Raw genomic sequence first — 15,435 nt, 5'->3', positions numbered from 1 at the left:
TATCTTTTTCGGACCTGTCAACCAAAATGGAATGAAATTTACAGGGAGAGAAAACAAAACAAAACAAAACAAAACAAAACAAAACACAACTGCCCTCCCCCAACCCAATCAAACAAAATAAAACAAAAAACACAGGGGCCTTGGAAGACACAATCTTTCCAGTTACTCTGCTTAACTTTTTGGATAATTAAAAAAACAACAAAAACTGGAGAGATTATCAGAAAAGTAGTTTCTCAGTTTATGATGTGTGCCTGGTGCTGAGCTGTGCATTTATGACCTCAAGTAAAGGCTGCATACTCATGATATGCATTACCACTGTTTCTTCATCATGAATGAGAAATATAAGCAGACATCGTGTGTCTACAGTGATATAGTTAGCAAGCAGATAAGCCACGTTTCCAATCTGGGTACACAATTCCAGATATAGTGATCAACTCATAAGATTAATTTTTATGAGCATGTGGCTGTCTTAAGTCAGATTTTTGGTTTTCAAACTCAACTGTTCTGACCCTTGGAGTCCTGAGATTCCATGGTAAATATTTTGGGACCACTAAATGTGAGTATTAGACAGGGTCTGAGAACTCCATACAGCTTAAGCAATTTCACTGTGTCCATGTAATTGCCAAAAATGAAATTAAGCTTTATACATAACTAAAGAACAGTTTTTTCATAAGTAGAAACAAAAATTTTGATACTGTAATACTTACAATGTAATAGTCATAATAATCAAGTTAGATTGTCCAAAGTATTTCACATATATCTGGTATTAAATAAATTTTAGCTAAATAAATTAAAACTACAAGGCAAGCCTCTATGTACTAGAAAAAGCTAATTATATCACTATATCAGAAAAACAGAGTATCAGTAACTAAAATGATGCTAAACTATGCCATTTAGCTCTTAATCACTGATCAGATATATCATTGCTAAACATAACCCAATTCTCATAAAATAAAAATTTTTCACACACATCTCCAGAATATTAATAATTACACCATTTTGATAAATATAATAAGATGACCACTCGCCTTTTTTTTTTTCCAGATTATTGAATTACTGGCCGATGTTACATTAAAATTCTTTGAGTAGAAATGTTTGTAAGCTCATGAGTGGGCTTCAATTCTAAAGTTACAAAGGAAAAACCCAAAACGTAACTGAGGACATTCTGAAAAGAATAAAACTAACGTACTCTTTTTGAGATTCTGAATCTATATTATAAGATAAAAGCAGAAAAAAAAAAAAAAATCAGGGGGCCTGACTCAGAGAAGAACACTGTCTGCTCTTCCAGAGGACCAGGGTTTGATTCCCAGTAACCACATGGCAGCTCACAATCATCTGTAATTCCTGAGTCACAGAGGTTCTGACGCCCTCTTCTGGTGGGCACCAGACAAGCAGACACAACAAGCAAGCAAAACACCAATATTCATGAAAATAAATAAAATAATGTTATTTTTTCTTTTTCTAATTCATTTGGTTTTAAAAACTTTGTTTTAGAGAAAGTACAGTTTTCAACTAAATTAAAATGAGTAGAACAGTATCTACTATTCAACACAGCTATTGCTGAAATTTCCATTAAGGGTCTTTAAGAAACATTACAAGCCATTCCTTCATGGTCATACTGCACTACATCAAAAGGCATGATTAGGGTTTGCCAATTAATTATAATAAAATAAACAAAAGGACTTTAAAAAGCACTAATTCTAGCTGAACAAGATAGCTGTATCTAGTTATATTTAATTTTTGCCAGATACAATGGCTCAGGCCTATCCGCCTGTAAAGGACTATATTGACCCATGAAGGAGGCCAGCCTGCTCTACAGGATAAGTTCCAGATTAGCCTAGACTAGAGTAAGACTGGTCAGTGCCTCAAAAAGAAAAAAGAAAAAGAAAGAGAAGAAAAAGTAAAATAATTCCCCCAAATGATTAAACTGAATACTGCCTTGCAGCGAACTGCCAGCACTGCCCATGAGTGAATCATCCAAATATTCCTATTCTCTTATGACTCAAATGTCCAATGCCTGTGCTGTCAAATAAAAGCCATCACTGCAACAATACTAAGCGAAAAGAACGCACAATCAATTGTATCTTCCTCAGCCACTAGGTCTTGTGAGAAAAACATCGAGGTAAGTTTCTTGTACTAAAACATTAGAATGAAAAATGCTCCAACTAGCCTCAAGCCCACAGAACCTGGAGAGGGATTCAGCTTGCTTTTCCTCTGCTCATCTGAGTGCTCAGTGCCCCATACTTTACTGTGACCTAAGCAACTATCAGGATAACAGGTTTGGCTTGTTCTCAGTTGTTTCCTTCTCTCCTTCCAAACAGGGCAGATAAAATGTTAGATAATGTGTATTCAGACAGAACCCTTGAACAATAATGGGGTAAAGCAATCCATGTTCAAGCAGGAATACTGCTTATCCCAAAGGTTGAAACAAGAGTTTGTGAGCCTCTGCTTGACAGGTATGTAACTTTCTGAATGGTGACTGGAAGAAACTATGTTCCTTGTTCCCACTGGCTTATTGCCAACTCTTGGTGTACATAGTTCAGCTACATTTTAACTGGCTGTAAAGAGAAGGGTTAAAGATGCTGAGACTCATAGCCAAACTTTGGGCAGAGTGCAGGGAATCTTATGAAAGAAGGGGGAGACAGAAAAACCTGGAGGGGACAGGAGCTCCACAGAGCAACTGTACCAAAATACCTGGACCCAGGGGTCTTTTTCTGAGATGGATACTCCAAGGACCATGCATGGAGAAAATCTAGAATACCTGCATAGATGCAGCCCCTGGCTCTAAGTGGGTACCCTAGTAAGGGGAACAGGGACTGTCTTGACATGATCTCAGTGGCCTGCTCTTTGATCACCTCCCCCAGGGGGGAAGCAGCCTTACCAGGCCACAGAGGAAGACAATGCAGTCAGTCCTGATGAGACCTGATAGGTTAGGGTCAGAGGTAAGTGGAGGAGGACCTCCCCTATCAGTGGACTGGGGGAGGGGCATGGGAGGAGAAGAGGGAGGGTGAGCTTGGGAGGGAATCAGGGAGGGGCTACAGCTGGGATACAAAGTGAATAAACTGTAATGAATTAAAAATAAATAAATTAAAAAAAGAGAAGGGTTAACTTAGGACTCAGCTGGACTCTTGAGATATTTGGATGACAAAGCCTTATCATTGGTGGTACTTTCACCCATCCATGCTCTGTACTTTTTCCATGTGTACAGGAGATGAAATATTAAGATATGAAGAGAACAAAGAAAGCATATTTAAAATTTATAATTCAAAGAAAAGACAAAAAGTGGTTAAGTTAAAATATCAAGAATAGTCTATCCTTACTTTTGGCTTTTAAAAACTCAATTTTACCTGTAATAAGGGAATAAAGCAACTGTTCTAATTTATACATATACATAATTTTAACAAATACAGAAGAAGACCATACAGAACACAACAGAGAGAAAAGTTCCATGGAAAGGAATAGGGAGGAGGCAGTGATATCTTGCTTGAACACCCAAATCAAACGCTCTTGAAGAGAAAGTGGTTGAAACATGTCTCTATTTTCAAATGTCAAGCCTTCATTAAAGTTTTAAAATTTAATTTTTTAAAGCAGCAGACCTCTACTGAATAAAGGAGAGATGTCACTGCCTGCTTCTACTTCGGGAATTTAAATTTGCTACTTGGAATGACATGTTTTGCATGAAGTAACAGTCAGTCAATACAGCTACCTAGCTGAGAGGCAGGATAACATCCTAATTCCAGCAGCGTGTGAATGCCTAAATATCCCATGAATTACAAATTGCCAAAAATAATATTCTTGTACTGAAAAAAAAAAAAAAGGACAAAACATCTCTATATTTTCATAGCAACGATTCCCTGAAACATGAGTTTCACCCTGTTTAGAGACACCTACCTGGATAGCTGAGTTCATGAAACACGTATTTCCCAGGTTACTCAAGCCACAGAGGCCTGGCTGTTCATTGTTTCTTCCAGGTTCTGAGTAATCATAGTTCTTATATGCAGTATATGATGGGAGACAATAATTTGAGTTTTTCACACTGGAAGAAAAAAATTATAAAAATGCAGCTAATTACATCACAATATAGTTACAATAAAGAGTACTTTACACTTACTAATGAGACATGTGGTTAACCATTAAATATCTTTTACTGGACACTCACCTAGTACTTTTTGAGATACCGCTTTCAAAGTGACCTCTTTAATTAAGGCACTTTTTATCAGAGCCACAGAGCACTGTATGATAGCCACATCACTTAGTTATACCCACTATCACATCATTCTACCCTGGATTAATGGGAGCAGCAGCATGGCTTGTTCCATTCTTCACTGCTCCATCAAAATTAAAACAGACTTTAAACACCACCCACAGCAATAAATCATCTCAGTTATGCCCCTTTTGAGTCAGTCTGCTGCAGTAAGAGTGAGAACCCCAGGAGCAGGCAGAGCAGGGCTTCACTTACAGATGAGCACTGAGAAGCTCAAGGCCACTGGAACATCAGCTGATATGCACTGAGGATTCTATTTATAGCTTCCATGCTAGACTAGCAAAATCTAGTACTGAAATGTAGAGAACAGTCTCATCAGGAATGCAGAATGGACTGTGTGCAAATGGACCCAATTATTACTGACTTTTTTTCTAGTTGCTGCAATATCACACTTTAATTTTGTAAACTCAAAATACTTAAAAAAAAGCCCCCCAAAATTTAAAATATTTAATAATTTTAGAAAGAATTAGGTCAATAGGATAACTCTTATTTTTACATATGATTTTTTAAAAAAGATGAATTCTTAATTTTTAATAGGCTAGCTATAAGATACTTTAGAGCAGTTTAAAAAATCAGACTTTCAATACTTTTTATTCATAATTTTTTTCACTATGATGAACATGAATGCAAATCAAGGTCAGGGGCTAGAAGTAAATAATAATGCAGCTTTACAAATAAACATAATAAATCAGTAACTCAAGAAATACTGACTGGCTATAATTTATTTCTGATATTTAAGTTTCTCATTTCAAATATTTTATTTTATATTCTATAATTATATCCTCACTAGGTTATTATAATGGTTTACATAAACTATACTACTGCTTATTCTAAGAAGGTTTTTTAGTAATTATATGTACACTATTCCAAACAGGCAACACAAACACCCAGGTCAGCGCAACAGTAGACAATTAGGCAGCTTGTCAGACAACTGGCAGCTCTGAGGTCAACAAGGACAGACCCTGATCAGCCTTTGGAGCACTTTCACTGTAACATACTAACTCTAAGTTAAAGAAAAATATCCCAGTCCCTGCCTCTAGGACCAGAAGTACCATATAAAGCTAGGCTGAGGGGCACTGTACGAAAACATGGTAAAACATGGCTATTTTTATTTAAATTTTTAAAAATTACTTTTAACTCTTCGTTATCAGTGAATTTTGGTCAACAGAATGGGATCTGAGCCTTATCTCTGGCCCTGAGTGAAGACATGCCATTCTAAACTTCCCTAAAGGTTACAGGATTATAAAAAACATACTTTTTTACCCCCTCCCTTTCCTGTCACCTGGACAGGAAGACTAAGCTAAAAATAGCCTCTTTTCTAATCAGACAGCACTAATAGATTTCTGAAGCCTCTGCTCTGATACAGTTGCTTTCAGCTAGCTCTTCCCTGCTAAGCCTGTCCACTTCCCCAACTTCTCCCACCCTAAATCAAACCTCTCTCTTTCCTCCTCCATGCCTCCTCTCCTGATTCTAGCCTGAATCCTAGGCGTGCTTGCTCCAGCAGTTAGGGCTGTCTTTCTATAAAGGACTCCATACCATTACAGACTTGTCTCTAACCCCCAAAGGTATAGCCCACTTTCTCCCGTTACCCATTTTCATCCTCCCAGTGGACGTTGAGATTGTTAGCTTGTTTACCCTGGTCTCTTGCACTCTAATACAGTCCAATAAAACTGTCCTTCAGATTTTTTTTCTGAGTCTGTTTTTAATGATACCATAAATATTTTGCAGTTAAAAAAAAGAAAAAGTCTACTCGAAGATTAAGTGAAACTATCAAGGCCCAGAGAAATGCAAGCTTGATGAAATCACATTACAGCGGCTGAACTTGTAGCTATTTGTTTTAAACTTAATTATAAAGCAAACATATTTACCTCAAGTTTCTTCTTTTTTAAATTACTAACTTTATTACTTCTGTTTGATAGTTCTAGTAACTAAAAGCTAGCCAAACACCTACTGGCAATTTAATGTATCATCATTCAGAATTCAATTAAAATCAAGATCTTCTACACAAAAAAAGGCCTGTGTTTCTTATACATTTCTATACATGACAGAAAAACAAAAAAACAGATACACCCTGGCTGTGAAAAAATAGTGAAATTCAAGTAGTTACAGCAAAAAAGCAAAGTAACCCCTAATACATACTCATGACATGCACATCCAGGCTTGCACACACTGATTAAAGCACATTTACATGCTTATCCCAGAAGCAGTCTTTCCTTACATGTAATATAGATGCAGGGAAATTCAAGGTCTTATGCTAAAAGTAATACAGACTGTTTTGTTGGGCTAGAACTTTTACTTACCCAGAAATGGGGAAACCTTATGTGTAAAGCAGTTTTCTGGCTGTGTTTTTAAAAACCTGAATCTTTTAAAAGGTGTGTATACTCTGGCTTAAATGATGGGGATCAGTGTAATACTTACCCCAAAACTAAGACAATCTGTCTGCTCAATGATGATGATGAGAGCAAATGAATTCAAAGCACTTAGCTATTAGCCTCTTCTGGTCATCTGTACTCCACATTAAAGCTTGTCATGGCAAGTGCAAAAGCTAACAGCTGTCAATACACTCCAACAAAATACACAGGAGCTTGATAAGCTTTCCTAACCTACAGATGCCATTCTCTCCCTTTCTGCTAGTGACAGAAGTTGGTCATCTTGTCTAAAGAACAAACTACTTTCAATAGGAGTTTTAAAAGTATACTGCATTAGGCTGGACAGTGGTGGTGTGCACCTTTAATCCCAGCACTCAGGAGGCAGAGGCAGGTGGATCTCTGAGTTAGAGACCAGTCTACAGAGTGAGTTCTAGGACAGCCAGGGCTACCCAGAGAAACCCTGTCTCAAAAAAAAAAATGTATACTGTGTTAGTTCTGTACTGTAAACCCTCTTTAATATGTAAAAACGGAAAGTTTTAAATGGAATCAGATCTGACTTTTTAATATAACTTTCCAATTGAACTTTCAATTAGTATTGCTGTTTGGTACCATAAAACATATATTTAATCAAACTTACTCGGAAGGTAATGAAAATATGTTCACCTATGTTATTTAGCAAAAACAGATGGTAAGCCTTAGATGTCTACAAAAACTACAATTACTGCTATGACTTAATCTCATACAGGGCATTACTTCCACTTCAAAAGAAATTGAGTAAAATTAACAAAACATCTACTTTGATATGGAACGTTAAAATCTAGACCTTTCATAGCAATATTAGTAATATATCATATGCAGTAGGGTAGAAAAATAAAGGTAACAAAACCATCAACAGCTAAAAAACCGACAGATTTAAAGAATCTTCCTAAGTTGTAACTGAGTCAAACTATTTCGTCACCTAAGAGGTAATACTGCTGAACAGGGGAAATGAATTGTACTCTAAAAAGAGTCTTCACAATCTTTTAAATAAAAACTTTTATTAAACGTAAATGAAATAATTATAAGTGTACTATATCACATTTACAATAATACTGTTATTTCTGGAAGTGAAATTTCACCTCAGTAACATCAGTGTATAGTAATTTTAGTCTTGGACTTGTAAAAATAGCACTTTCTAAATATAGTACAGTTCTTACAATATACTTTAATATAGAATTTAAATCTATAGACTATTTCCACATACATCAAGTTTTAAACCTATATGTTACCCAGACAGATCACTCTCTTATCAACCTATTTTTACTGAGACTACACCATTTCCCTCTGAAGTCTCTGGCTGCTTACTACTTATTTCTGCAAGTCAAATAAAGTTCAGGAAATAAATCTTATGTAAAAGTCACTTAAGTATGTTAATTCAAGTTACCACAACAATCCCGAAATCCCTAAATTCTGCTCCTTACTCAGAAGGGTAAACCACACACACAATTTGAAGCTCACAGCTATCACAGCAAGCTCCACGGGAGGTGGCTCCATCCTAAGTAACTGCAGGGGGTGCCTCCCTTCAGAGGTGCTAAGACTTACAGCATTAGGTCGCACCATGACTTCTTTAGTGCACATCAGGAGAAAGTAAGACAAAATCAGAAAAACAAGACAGCATTCACCAACACAACGACTCCAGCCAAAATTCAGTCCATCAGGAATAGCATTTATACATAAAGTTAAAATGGCTTTAAAAATGAGCATAACAGCAGAAGACAGCTGTAACTTATATATTTTATAGTAAATGTGGGAACCATTTACAATTAGTACAAACAACAAATTTTATTCTCTACAAAAATAATTTTGTTGAATTAAAATACAAATAAAACACCAAATGGGTCAGAAAATATTTCTTTAAGAAAGTTTTTTCCTGCTGGTATAAACTTTTACATGGAAGAGACGGAAATATAACATCTGCGTATTCACACCTTCCATACTGCACTATTACATGATTCTGTCATGCTAACATACACTGCACATGTTTTTATGAATTATGAAATAAAGGCATGTTTCAAGCTTGCTTGAATTGGGAAACTCATCATTAAAAAGGTGTGTTAATATTCCAGCAATTCGGAAGAAAGTCTTCCAAGACATTATAGCTGAATTTTTCTGGTTTTAGTTTAAAAAATTAATCAGTGGGAACTTTGACAGTAAAGTACTTATACTTAATTCCTTTTATTAAACATTTATATTATTTAGTTTCTGACTCAGAAAATTTCTTACCTTTATGAACGTGATGTTTATCCTTAAAAAATAAAACTGTTTTTTTTCCCCCAGTTCTTTACCTTCTTTTAAACGCTTGATTAATCTTGGATTAAAAGTTCTAAAAAGAAAAAGTCCAGAGAGAGCTATGCGATCTCTTGGATGGTATTTCTTTGATAACTGGAACTTTTTTTTTTTTTTTTTTTTTGCTGTTTAGAATCTGATGACATCAGATTACTTTCCATATAAAGGTATTCTGGGATTGCCTGGTCCATTGAACTGTATGTGTTTTCTTTGACAAAACTGTGCTGTTTACATTTCTTATTTTGTAGTATGTTATATAGAACTAACCATTCCCACTATTTTTCCCTTTAAAATTATCTTATCTATTATCATATACTTAGAACTCAGACTTGTCAGAATCACTTTGCCAAGTTCCTACAAAACACAATGATTTTAACAGGGAAATTAAACTCATAATGTAATTACTGCTTGATTTATAATTATTTCACAAACTGCTGTAGTGTTTTCAAGTTTATAAATAAGATGGCATTTCTGAAGAATAGTAGCATCTAAGCCATCTTAATTTTTAAAGTAATACATAACCACAGGGTAGATATCACACCCATAAGTAAAGACAGATAATCTTATTTGGATAAAAGTTCTCATACATTGGTGGGCAAATTACAATTAAAATAGTTTTCTTTTTATTTTTTTCCAATGAGATAAAAATGCCATGCTTTGGCAGTGAGATAGCTCAACACGTAAAATGTTTGGCATAGAAGCCTGGTGACTTGAGCTCAATTCCTGAAACGATTTAAGGTGAAGGGTGATCTGATTCCACAAAATGTAATTTTTAAGGCAGCATAGATATTATAAGAAGGTCTAAGTGACTTTCAACATTTTAAAAAGCAATTAAGCACATATTTTCACAAACTACATAATTCTAAATATCACTTTTCATAGGGAAGAGAAACTTTTTAGTATTTAAGAAAAATAGGGTTTTCCATGGTATCTGCTTTCCATTAAGAATCACCAATACATGCTTTATTATGGTTATTATCTAGTCTAAGATGGCATACATGAGCTTTGTACTTGTCCTATAACCTTCAGTTGCAACAAAGTCCTATAAAATATCAATAGTTAAATCTAAATTTTAGAATATAAAATTCTGAGAGTTCTTTTGAACTTTCAGTCAACTATTCTACTATCTTGTATTAAGTCCAGTAGTTTTTAAGATGTTTTATTTCTTGTGAAGTGACTCTTGAAAGAACTGATCAGTAATTGAAAGGAAAGCAAATTTTGGTCCAAGAAGACTTTTATCCTAAGTTTTAGATACAAGAGATCTTTCTGCAACCACAATGGGCCAACCAATTAAACAAAGAGCTTTTAAGAGTCAGTGCTTACTTTCTGTTGTTGATGTTGTTATAATTATTTGATAGAGATGAAGGAGAGATCTTTGGTAAAGTTGAAAAATTGGATGCACCTGGGGACCTTTAAAAATATGAAAATGTCAAATTAGATAAAAAATGAAGAATTATGAAATTATGAAATAAAGAAAAGAAGAAACAGATGACAATGTAGTAAGTGAATGCTGGAAAACAGATTTCATGGTCAAAATAATTATAGTATCATTTGGTTTTAAATTTTCCATGCATATTCCTTTGAAATAATAAAACAAAAGAGAAATTTTATTTTTCAAATAAAATTTATGAAACTTTAAAACTTGACGTTACGTTTATAAGTCTACTAACTCAATATATCCATTTCTTAGAGTAACAGTTCTAACATTTCATAATCAATTTTCGCATGTGTAATGGAATGAGGCTACTTTACTTTCCTTGGTACCAGGGTGTTGTAATCATATACAGCACTGATGTGGGGCTCAGAGAATGTCACTCACTCATAATTCTTGACATCAACAGGAAAAAAAGAACACAAGAGAATTCGAATATAATCTCAAGAAACAATATTTCGACAAAGCCATGTCTGGAACAACCAAAGAATGTACACTTGACTTTGTAATACACACTTCATTAACTCAAGAGTCTTTGAGGGGATTTCTACAATGACTGGCTTTTAGAAAGCAGATGGACTTTAAAGAAAAAAATTAATTAATCTATTAGAAAGATATAATTAAAATACATAAAGGTGTCTGAAAGATCCAATTTTCCTTGTGCTCTGTAACAACTGACATTGCCTATGTAAAACCTAGCTGGGGGCTATGAAACTGTACTGTACTAACTCATAGTAATTGTACGCAAGGCCCAAGGCGACAGATGTTAAAAATAAATCTCCTCCATGCAGGTAAACAGGCAAAACTTACTTAAAGTAATCTGTATTTAATCTTTACACACACATATATATTACATGAAATAATCAGGAGTGCAGGACAACCAAGGCTACACAGAGAAACTCTGTCTGGAAAAAAAAATTGCCTTTCTTTGTGAAGATTCTTTTTGCTGACAATTGCATATTGATGGGTTCAGTTAGGTGCCTTTCCAAAAGAAGGCTCTTCACAGGACAGTATTTTACTGTAAGCTGAAATAGAAATACAGTCAGCCAAGGTTTAAGAGAAAATACGGTAGAGGACTCATTTTGAAGCTTTACTGTCACTAAAATTTTAGCTAGTACTTTTTCATTGTTAAGAGACAGAAATATCTTTGCCTTTTGATAGAGTTTGGTTTGCTTTTTGACATGGGGTCTCGATACGTAGCCTCAATCTGCCTGGCCTAGAGCTCAGAGGTCCACCTGTCTTTGCCTGCCCAGGCTTGGGATTGAAGGTACACACCATAAACTGGCCACTTAAAAAAAAAAAAAATCTAATGGGATTAGATTTTTCAATTACAGCAATGATTTGAATATATTAATCTCTAAAACTTGATTCAGTACAACTTTTCAGAATTCCCTTCTATTTTTCTTTAAATAAAGCTATGCCTCATTTAATCAAGTGGAGACATAGTCACACACATCTGCCCGACCAGAACTAGTACTACTGCTGAGTAGCTACACGTAGCGATTACATTGAAAAGGAATGAAGGAACAGCGTTAACTTGCACTTTGATAACAATTTCTATGAAGTTCACTCAAGCACTCAAACATTATTCAAATTATTACTGTATTACTTGTTTTCATTGAGTCTGAGAATATGAGAAGACATAGTTCCTGATCTCATGCAAGCCTGTAGTCTAGTGGGGGAGAAATGACACAGCAAAGTTGATGTAAAACACTAAGTGCTTTAACAACTTCTAGTATAAGATTTTGTAGGTGTGACAAGAAGCCCCTTGAAAATGATGTGCATTTAGTGGTATGCATGGGGATTAGGAACACTTATTGTAGAAAGAATAGTATATGCAAAAGTGTGGGACTGTAGGAACAGCTGCTTTAAGGATTAGCAGTAAACTGGCATGGCTGAAACAGGAGGTGTACAGCGGTGAGAAGAGAAGCAAGTATGACAGGTACGATAATAAACAGCCTTTTATGTCTTGAGAAGGCTCAGAATTTCACCCAACTGATGGACATATTACCGATTTTCATGAGGATCATCAACATAATCAGGTTTACATTCTAATAAGATTACTTAATGGGGGAAGAGAAGAAATACAGTGATGAATACAGACTAGGAACTATCAAGATGACAATGGTGGGATTCAATGAAGAGTGAGATTAAGAAAATGGAGTGAGCAAGGACAACATGTTTGTATTTAAAAAGCAGTTTTCAAGGAACTGGTCATGAACTCAGGAGATGAAGGGCTGACACGCTTTTCATTGCAACTTGGAAGTTAAAATTACTTTCGTAATACGGAGACATTATCAAAATGTTATTTGATAGCTTTTTTGGATTGGTATCTGACTTCAATGTTAGGTCAAACTACTGGCCCATGCAAAGGAATGAAAAAGCACTAGGAACACGGCAATCTTCACCACTCAGTAACAAACAATTCAATGCATCAACAGTAGGACTGGACTTAAGACACTTTAGCATTGTGGCGAGAGAGGTAGGGGTCATGGGTGCAGATTGATAGGTTGATCAATTTGATCTTGGAAACTCTCTGTGAAAATAATGTCAATTTTCTTTAAAAAAAAAAAAAAAAGAAAAATGCAGAATGACATTTGTCTTCATCTTCCTTAACCCTATTAAAACACACAATGAACATAATGGTATTTCTGTAGACTTTTTGTCTCAAAATGTTTGACTTTTGAAAAAAAAATCTTATTGATCTTTTGCTTGTTTATTATGGTTTCCAATTTATCCATAATATACAAGTGTTTCTTGTCTACTTTTTTTTTGTTTGCTTGCTTGCTTTTGTGGTTCTGTAAAGAGAGAGAAAGAGCATAGAACTGGGTGGTTGGGAAAGTAGGATCAGGGAGGGATTGTGGTAAGGGAAAGGTGTGATCAGAATATATTGTATAAGAAATCAATTTAAAAAGTTCTGTAGAAGTGTCGTAACGCTACTCTCATAAAGGTGTCTATTTTTAAAAGTTAATTTTATGAACATGTTACTGATGTTAAAATATAATTGTTCAATATTGTTATTTATAAATATTTTATATTTTAATTAATTATAATAAACTCAATAAACCCACATAAAAAAGTTCCTTGGGTGGCTAGAAACAACAAGGTACTAACAGCAATGCTTAGGAAACACCATTTCATAGGTGCTCTCTGTGGGATGTGCTAGTTAGATGGGAAAAGTGTGACTAAGGAATCAGGACCCCTGAACAGCACCTGATAAAACCAATGCTGGAAGTGTATATACAGGAATTTAGATGAAGTTGTAAGTCCTAATACTGATGGTATCAGATTTTTAAGAAAAAAGCTTTGGCTACGAGTCTCAGCCTCTGCTTGGATACCTCTACCAGTAGAATCTTTCAGAGGTGTCTGTGGTAGGTTCTTGTCCTGTTCCCTGTCTTCTCCTGCTTCCAGTGTCTAATGCATTGGTCTTTCTGAATGAGGATTGAGCATCTTCCCTAGGGTCTTCCTTGCTGTTTAGCTTCCTTAGGAGTATGGATTTTAGTATGCTTAGCCTATATTATATGTCTAATAACCACTTATGAATGATTTTATACCATGTGTGTCTCTGGGCAGAGTGCAGGGAATCTTATGAAAGAAGGGGAAAATAGAAAGACCTAGAGGGGACAGGAATTCTAAAAGGAGGCCAAGAGAGAAAAAACAAAACAAAACAAAACAAAACAAAACAAAAACCCTGAGCCCTGGGGCCCTGCAGAGACTGATACCCTAACCAAGGACAATGCATGGGGAGGACCTAAAACCCTGACTCAGTCTCTAAGTGGGTTCACTATTTAAGGGGAGCAGGGGCTTTCTCTAGCATGAATTCAGTGGGGTGCAGCCTTGCCAGGCCACAGAGGAAGACAATGCAACCAGTCCTGATGAGACCTGATAGGCTAGGGTCAAATAGAAGGGGAGGAGGACCTCACCTGTCAGTGGATTAGAGGAGGGAAATAGGAGAAGAGGAGGAAGTGAGGATGGGATTGGGAGGAGACCATGGAGGAGGACACAGGCATGATACCAATTGAATAAATTGTAATAAATGATAACAATAAAATAAAAAAAGGAAAAAGCTTTGCACTGGACTGCCTCTTGACTTTGAGTGCCTACTAAGGACGCACAAAGATCTTTATATAAATCTGAGGATTACTAGATATAAGCATAGCTGCAGCATAGACTCAGTGAAGCCAGGGAAAGTCTCACAGGGTATATGTGAATGATTCTCCCAAAAGAAACAGGGTCTTATTAAATTGTGAATGATAGTTAAGGACAGCGTCGGGAAAAGCTGTCCAGAGGGCAGAGAGTGGTAGTGCATCAAAGCAAAACAAAAAAGACTAAGAGGCACTTGAGAGAAAACTGATGTTTGTTTTCTAGTGTAGTAAATTTTCTTATACTCTTGAGAAAATGACATTAAGAAAGAAAAGAGAAATAAATTAGTATACATAGTTCGGCAGGCACTATATGCACAGCAAAGAGGAATTAATAAAAGAAAAAGCAATGAAAAGTCTAGGATGCACTGACACAAAAGTACAGGTAAAGATTTCCTTAAATATCAAGGTATTAGAGCATGAGTGACGGATGTGGACTACAAATGAAGTCTGGTGTTAAACATTATTGATAAATGAATGCAGCTCATGTATTCTGATTATTGATAAATGAACGCAGCTCATGTATTCTGATTTGGACTTCTGAACCACATTTCACACTGCTAAAATTTAGTTATTACCATGTTATTTATAAGTTAACCAGTTTCTAAAGATGGCGAGTGACACTCGGCGCTCATAATCTACTTTGAAAATTACCGTTTGTTCTTTAATGGCTTTCTGAATTTTATTTCTAATATGGCGTTAAACTAAATGTATGCAATTCATTGCTAAGCTGACATATTTTCAAAAAGAAAATACGTGTCAACTTGTTCTTGTTAAATTAATTAAATATTTAACATACATTAAAACCTAACACAATAATATTGGAGCAGCTAAAATGTAGGTAAATTTGACAGAGCAAAACAATCATTCTAACTTTATGAAATCTCTTGACAAAGTTAGAAA

General features: G+C 35.4%; 1 protein-coding gene across 4 annotated transcripts in view; it reads right to left on the bottom strand.

Annotated features, from left to right (window-relative positions):
- Usp15 (ubiquitin specific peptidase 15) overlaps window positions 1–15,435 on the bottom strand; it is a 97,756-nt gene that overhangs the window by 39,015 nt on the left and 43,306 nt on the right. For 2 of the 4 annotated variants that reach the window (XM_060370997.1, XM_060370999.1), the window contains 2 exons: window positions 10,282–10,368; window positions 3,892–4,036 (listed from right to left, as the gene is read on the bottom strand). In XM_060370997.1, the coding sequence (XP_060226980.1) occupies window positions 3,892–4,036; window positions 10,282–10,368 (232 nt within the window). Of the gene's footprint in view, window positions 1–3,891; window positions 4,037–4,159; window positions 4,384–10,281; window positions 10,369–15,435 lie in introns of those variants that run through there. The other 2 variants (XM_060371000.1, XM_060370998.1) reach the window with 2 other exon arrangements.

Source organism: Meriones unguiculatus, chromosome 17, assembly GCF_030254825.1.
Source record: "Meriones unguiculatus strain TT.TT164.6M chromosome 17, Bangor_MerUng_6.1, whole genome shotgun sequence".
NCBI lineage: Eukaryota > Metazoa > Chordata > Mammalia > Rodentia > Muridae > Meriones > Meriones unguiculatus.
Note: the sequence above shows the minus strand (reverse complement) of the source record. Positions and strands in the feature narration are given on the sequence as shown.